Here is a 7,226-nt window from a genome sequence, read left to right as displayed (position 1 = left end):
CGATGTCAAATGGTGTTGACATCTAGGGGTGCCAAAATGGCCCTCAAGCCCGCCTACCCCGACCCGACCCATGGGTTGAAAAAGCCCTCAAAATGAGACCTCCACACATTCGTGGATTGGGCCTACCCAACCCTCAAACCTTTGAGAGGAGGGTAAGGGCCTAGACTTTGAAACTTAAGCCCTCCTTTAAATCCGACCCTCATTAGGCCCTCAACATTTATCACATATATTTTAATAAATCTTCTTACAATATATTTCATTTTAGCATTAATATGCTAAAAATTACTTAAAAGAACGTTTATCTCTTAAGTTTGCCAACCTTATAATTTCATTATAATATTTTATGAAATGAATTTAGCTGATCTTAATTGACTAACACAACTTTAACAAGTTTTTTTAGTAGTTTGAAGGTTTAATTGTGCAGCGCATTCGATTTTATTATTTTTAACTAATGTTTCTAAATTTATTTTGTAAATTAAATGTATAACATAGTACTTGACCCTCACATTTGGCCCTCAAGCCTGGCCTTTCAAGCCCTCTCTAGAGGGTTGAGGGGCGGGTAAAGACTTCGAAATTTAAGCATTGGCCCGACCCAACCTGGCCCTCAAGGCAAATGAGGGTAGGGTTGGCCCGGCCCTCAAAGCATGAGGGTTTCATTGTTTGAGGGGCCAGGGGGGGGGGAGGCCATTTGACACCACTATTGACATCTCACTGAATATGTCACAATAAATAACATACTTCCATAATGTCATTCATAGTTGCATATATTTGCATCTGCCCCCAACAATATCAAATTAGTTCACTCAACAAAACCGATTCACTCAACAAAATCAACTAAAAAATGAAATCACTAGAAACTCTAGAAACAGTTCTCTCACTCTCTCACAAAGAAATATATATATAATTGTGGACCGTTAGATAAATATCGAACTTAAATACAATTTTTACAAAGTTAGACATGTTCAAATGTCTTGATATTTTGTGGAGATGATCTCTATTGTATAGAGAACATATTCCTATAAAATCAGCCCTTACTTCATTGTGTAAGTTGTGGATGTCAAAATAAGGTTTCAAAATAAGATGTCAACGTAGCCTGGCCTATATATATTTTTTCTCTCTCTTGATAATTCCTTCTATATTGGGTTACAAAACTAACGGGTCGATCGATATGTCATTTTAAGTGACATATTTTGGCAGAGTAAAAATTCCGGTGTTGACATCTCACTATGTCACAATGAATGTCATACTTCCACGTACAATATCATTTCTAGTTGCATATCTTTGCCTCCGCCTCAACAATATCAAATTAAGAGTAATCAACCAAATCTTTAAAATAAAAACACCAAATTAATTGATGAACTCTTTTTGGAGTTTCTTTAACACCAAATCTTAAACAAAAAAACATCAAATTAGTGACGATGAATTTCTACTCCATTTTCCAGTCGAAAGTTTCTACTATTTTTGAATCTCTCTTCTTTTTGTAGTTTTATGCTCTTTTTGTGAACAGTTAACACACCCCATAACAAACGGGGTGTGTGACTGTTTAAAACGGGGTGTGGAGAGAGAGTATCAGTGTGTGACCAGTATTATTCTAAAAAAAAGAATCAACAAGAACACCACCACATCTACTCGCCGGAAAAAATAATATCCAACTCAAAGAAACAAGGGCTAGTTAGTGTTACCCCCCCAATTAGGGTTTCCCCCCCACTAGATGGCCAATTAGGGTCTCTTCCCTAAATACACAAAAAAAACACGGTCAAAAACACGGTCAACCTAATTGGCCATCTAGTGGGGAGGAAATCCTAATTGGCTTATCTAGTGGGGGGTAACACTAGTTAACCCTCAAGAAACAATTACCACCAAAAAGAATAAAATACTGATAAGTTTGAGCCTTGTCAGCCAAGAGCTTCCAAAAATAAAAGAGTTCATCCAGAGAAAGAGAAGAGTAGATCAACAAACATCAGCGGAAACGTGTTATTTCATACAGATGGGCAGGCGCCTATGATTGAGGGCAAAAGTATAGGGCGCACGCCTAGGAACCATGACAAGAGAACTCCAAACTTTGTCGGTCTCTTTATATTACCTTCTTGTTTGGTTTTTTGAACTCATACGCAACAACACTCTGTAATACAACTTGATACTCATTTCTTCTTGTGAGAAAATTGAAACTTGAATGCTGAAAATTGAAAAAGATTTTTTTTTTTTTTTTTTTTTTATTTATTTATTGTTGTTGTTGTTGTTTGGAGATGCTAGGAGAGTTGGTGACATTGTTATAATGAGGGAAACCAATAAGAAAAAAAAAATAGAGAAAAGTGGAAACAGGGAGAATAGGGTCGGAGAGTGTTAAGATAGTCTATCCAGAGTTTCATATATATACTGAAACTGATAGTCCATGAAACTGATAGTCCACACTTATAGAAAAGTGGACATTACATCGTCAACAATATATAGGGGCGCACACCCTCATACTCCAACAGTGCATATATAATACACATTTTTTACACTCTCAAAAGCTGTTGTGGGAGAATTTTCATCAGGAAGTCACGAAGTTCCTCAACTACAAAGTCATATTTTCCTTATCTTTGAGAAATACCGAATAAGATGAGCGCGAATAACTAGTTACGAAGGGAAAAGATGTATGACAAAACCAACCATTGATAACAATGTGCAATTCGGGAGCAAGGTCCTACAGTCGACAGATTTAAGAGCATTGAATTTCAAACATACGGGAGCAAGGTCCTACAGTCTTGCGCATATTTTTTATGGGCATGCTGCCTTGGACCCATGGGATAGATTGCACTTTAAAGAGAGATCAAACTTTAAAATTTTCCTCCACAAAGTATGTTTGTTTGCGTGGGACAATATGTGTACGTGGATGGTCACAACTCAAATGGTACTACAATCCCGGCAAAACTTTGCAAGACTTTGGAGGTACATGGATGCCTTTAAACTTTTTTATTCGTGCTTTTCTGCTGCTATCGATCATGGCATCATGCTATGGCTGCTTTCCCATGTCAGAAGGAGATTTCCAAACGTCCCCTTCACAAGAATGACTATTTTGAACCTCTCCTTGTTTTCTTCTTCTTCTTCTCCTTGTCTTCTTTCTTTCTTGGAGTGTGTACTTCGATTCTCCCTCCCTCTATTATTTGTACTAATGCAGATTTTCTGACATCATTTACATGCCTCGTTCTAGTGCTCATAACTTGACTCAGATGGTTAGTACATGTAGTAATGGAGTAATGTTGAATCAACTAGTAAGGCTCCATCTAAAATGGATCGCTATTTTAAAGCGAGCTACCTGCTTAAAAAACCAGATATCGTCAATAGACACAAGGTTCAACCGTTCGACCATCTTCAAGCAGGTACAACGAGAAAATGGTCAGAGTAAGGCTAGCTCTTCTAGTTTTACATAAACATACATGATTAAGATCTAAATGTCCGTGTTCAATTTGACGAACACACTAGGAGGTCTAAGTGCAACGGTTTCTATTATTCTACTCCAAATGGTGTGTTTCTGTGCAGAAAAGACCTTATGGCACCTAAATATAGGTGAAGGGCAGACAAAAGATGATGCAGAGGGAGAAAACCAGGTTATTGGCGTCACTTGGAATCAGCCGAATTTTCAAATTGACACAATCTTTTTGTGGAATTCAAATATTTTGGAGACTTCTCCAAATCCCATTTTTGTGCCGTAGCTCCAAATGTCTAGATGGTCCTCAACTTACCTAGCATAGGAAAGAAGTTGTCTGTTTTTTTTTCACTACAAATAGATATGTTGTTCAGTACGAAAAACAGACAAGCAAGCCAATGAGGACATATCATATACATAATCAAATAGAACTGACAGAATCTCGTAATATCTAAAAGCATGATCCAAGTTTATCAAAAATCTTCAAATGTATGTAAAGATGGTATGCAAATCAAAAGACGGACAAAGCCTAAACTTCATTACAACTCAACATTAAGTGGACAAATTTTATTATATACACCAATCAAAAGATTAAGATATAAATTCTTGCTATTAGATAAGTAATCTCCACTCTAGTTAAAGTGAACAAGCCAAATCACGACTCGAAAGCGCCCACATTAGTTCAATGGACTTACTGGTTCTCAGACCATGGCCAAAAGCTGGGATGATCATCAATAGCATTGAAAATATTGCAAATGCTTTCTTCTTGGATTTGGTTCTGGATTTTCTGGCAATGAGCATCCGTTCTTGAAGAGTTTTGAAGAAGCTGAATTACACTTGTGGGCCTTATGGATGTTGGAAAGAGAGGTCTACCTGGGTTTGAAGATAGAGGACTATCAGCTGCTGGTGTTCTTGAGATTTCTAAGTTGATTTCAGAACTGTTCTCACTTCTATTGCTACAAGATCCCTCAGTTTCTTTGTTAAGGTTGATTGATTCAGTTGGTTCTCTGCCTTTTAGTGCCAAGATCTGCAAACGGTCAACAATGAAGATGATAGGATTAAATCTGACATTTTCAATGGAAGATACTATAAATAATTATATATGATGATAGACCTTTCTATCAAAAGGTAAGAAAAGTAGGAAATAAGAATAAAGGTGTTGGAAAAAAATGATTGGTTCTGTAGAACATGATTTAAATACTAAGTGAACAACCAAATATACTTGTCCCAGTATTCAGGGATCATTCCAACATTGTCATATCTATTTATCTCATGGATATATCTGTATAAACCCCTCTACAAGATAAACTGAGCAAGTTTAATGTTTTCTTCGAATGGCAACAAACCTATACCAACATCTACTTATGTATGTTTTTTGAAATCTGTAACCAACATTCCAAAATCCATTCCCAACAAAGGATCCAAGTTCCCCTTTTTAAATTTCAACATGGCCTAAAGTGATTTTTAACTTGAAAACAAAATATCTATTGGGAAACCATGATGCAGAGATCAAACAGTACCCGAGATTGAAGTTTCTTGTTTTGAGCCTGGAGGGTATCATTATCTGCTTTAATTGCATCAAACTGTCTCTTTAGGATGTCATAATCTTTCTCCAATTGTTTAGTCTTCCACCTTGCCCTTCTGTTTTGAAACCATATTGCCACTTGTCTTGGTTGAAGACCAAGAGCTCTGGCGAGCTGCATTTTCCTTTCAGGCTCAAGTTTGTTTCCCAATTCAAAGTTCTTCTCAAGTGTCTTTACTTGTTCCATGCTGAGCCTCCTCTTCTTCTCTCCAGCCTGCGAACCATCATCAGACAAGTCTTCATCCACATTCTCTATGCCTGAAAATGACATGGATCTTTTGCCAAGAAGTGATGCCACACCTTCAATAACACAAACAATGAAAATATATTAGTGAGACAGTGAAAACTTTAGATAAAGACGAAGGAGAAAAATAGGTAGAGAGAGATATAGACCATGGAAATCTTGAGATGTACATAACGGGAGTATTGGATTTAGAGATGTGGGAGGTTGTTGGTTCTGTTCATGATGAGTTTGCAACATGAAAGTAGTAGGGAAGAAGTCCATCTCATTGCAAGTCATGACTTAAGTTTTTCTCTTCTTGCCACCTTTTTCTATTAAGATGTGATCATCAGTTTCTTAGTTTCATGGTGATGGTCAGAGTGAAGAGAAAATGGATGCAAAGGCTTTCAGTCTGAGTGCCTGACTAAATTAGACAGAGTTAGAAAAGGAAAGGGGGATCCAATATGTCAAAGTGTCAAACTATTGATATGTCTGATATAAGAAGTTTTCAACTGCAAAGAGGTTAACTTGTGGGATAGCTTGTAGGTATATATATACTCTGTTGAGGGAAATATAAATTCAACATTCTTTTTCTAACTACTTAATGTGTGAAAGGAAGAGAAGCTTGAGACTTGAGTGTCTAATACGATATTTTCTTCGTCTATTAACTTTATCTTTATCTTTTATAATAAGACAAACAATGTAATACTTCATTCCTTTCATTAATAATTCGAATATAAGTACCGACAGTGATATTCTTAAACTTTAGAAAATTGAGTATTTTTTCATATACATTTCAATAAGAACTGCTTTTACATATGTGTTCTTTGGTAAACTTCAAGAAATTCAGAGAGGTTTAGTTTTTAATTTATGCTATGATCTGGATTCGGAGAAGACTTTCTAATTGCTTTTTTCGATAATGTGTGTGTGTGTGTGTGTGTGTTTTTTTTTTTTTTCTAATTGATATACAGTAGAAAGCATCTCACTTGTTAGAGTACTTATTGGTAGGGTATATTAGTCAGATAGTACTGGATTAGTTTTAATTTTTAAGTAACGCAAGTATGCTGAAGAAGTAAATATACCCTATACAAATATCAGTATTCAACCATACGATATATTTCCAGTAGACACACACTCGCACTCACTCACACTCACACAGGAACAACAGCAAAGAATGGCTGTCCAAAACAAAAAACATGCCTTGATGATACTTGCAAATTCAAAGAGAGTCTAAAAAGACAGAAATGCGTTGGCAATAGATCTTGGTAATACTTGTAAATTTAGGGAGAAAAATGGCAGGAATCTAGGATGGGTCCAAGTGGGGTGCAGGAATTGCTACCTAACCCACCTACATGTATCGTGCATAAAGGGGGGACTCTTTTCTCATCCATAAATCCTCATCATCTGCATTAAGCAATGTGAGAGGGAAATGGAAAGTGCTATAGCTCAACCCTACTGAGCTGGTCTCTTTCTTGTCTTTGCACTCCCTCCTTTGTGTCATTCTCATGCATACACACAACTTGACACATCCCTATCTCCTTTCTCTTTCCCCATTCTTCATTTTAGGACCCACCACATCTCCCACTCCTCTCAGATTTCTGAGATATCAGATATGACTGTATCACAGTAGTTAGGTGACATAAACATTTTAATACATTTAGGGAGTTCTTATATCACTTTTTCACTGAATGGGATCATAGAACGCGTAGCTTCAGAAACAATTTAGTATGAGATCCTTTTTTTCCGAGGGAACCTACATGCAATGGAAAGTAGACAGGATACTAGGCTATTAAATTAACAATAGCCATGCATTGTTGATAAAGTAAATCCTCCTAGAAACTTGCAAGCAACGCCATGCATGATGTAACAACCTTGAAAAGACATTTAGATAGGGATGGGCAAATTAAGTATTGAATTCTATGAGGCACGTGTAACAAACATTTTCTCATTTACACATTGGCAAGACCTACAACTTGTAAAGCGTTACAGAATTGAATCAATCATTAAAGTCGTAC

At 36.6% G+C, this 7,226-nt stretch overlaps 1 protein-coding gene across 1 annotated transcript; it reads right to left on the bottom strand.

The window, feature by feature from the left end:
* Nucleotides 1-3,830: 3,830 nt before the first annotated feature.
* Nucleotides 3,831-5,736, bottom strand: LOC147480483 (homeobox-leucine zipper protein ATHB-13-like). Its single transcript, XM_086580302.1, has 3 exons — nucleotides 5,385-5,736; nucleotides 4,930-5,291; nucleotides 3,831-4,436 (listed from the first exon to the last, which is right to left on the bottom strand). Exons 1-3 carry the CDS (start codon nucleotides 5,509-5,511, stop codon nucleotides 4,101-4,103), a joined length of 825 nt encoding a protein of 274 aa, XP_086436428.1. The 5' UTR covers nucleotides 5,512-5,736; the 3' UTR covers nucleotides 3,831-4,100.
* Nucleotides 5,737-7,226: the final 1,490 nt, after the last annotated feature.

This window comes from Coptis chinensis, chromosome 8 (assembly GCF_015680905.1).
Source record: "Coptis chinensis isolate HL-2020 chromosome 8, ASM1568090v1, whole genome shotgun sequence".
NCBI lineage: Eukaryota > Viridiplantae > Streptophyta > Magnoliopsida > Ranunculales > Ranunculaceae > Coptis > Coptis chinensis.
The sequence above is the reverse complement of the archived record's forward strand: the minus strand, read 5'-3'. Positions and strand labels throughout refer to the sequence as shown.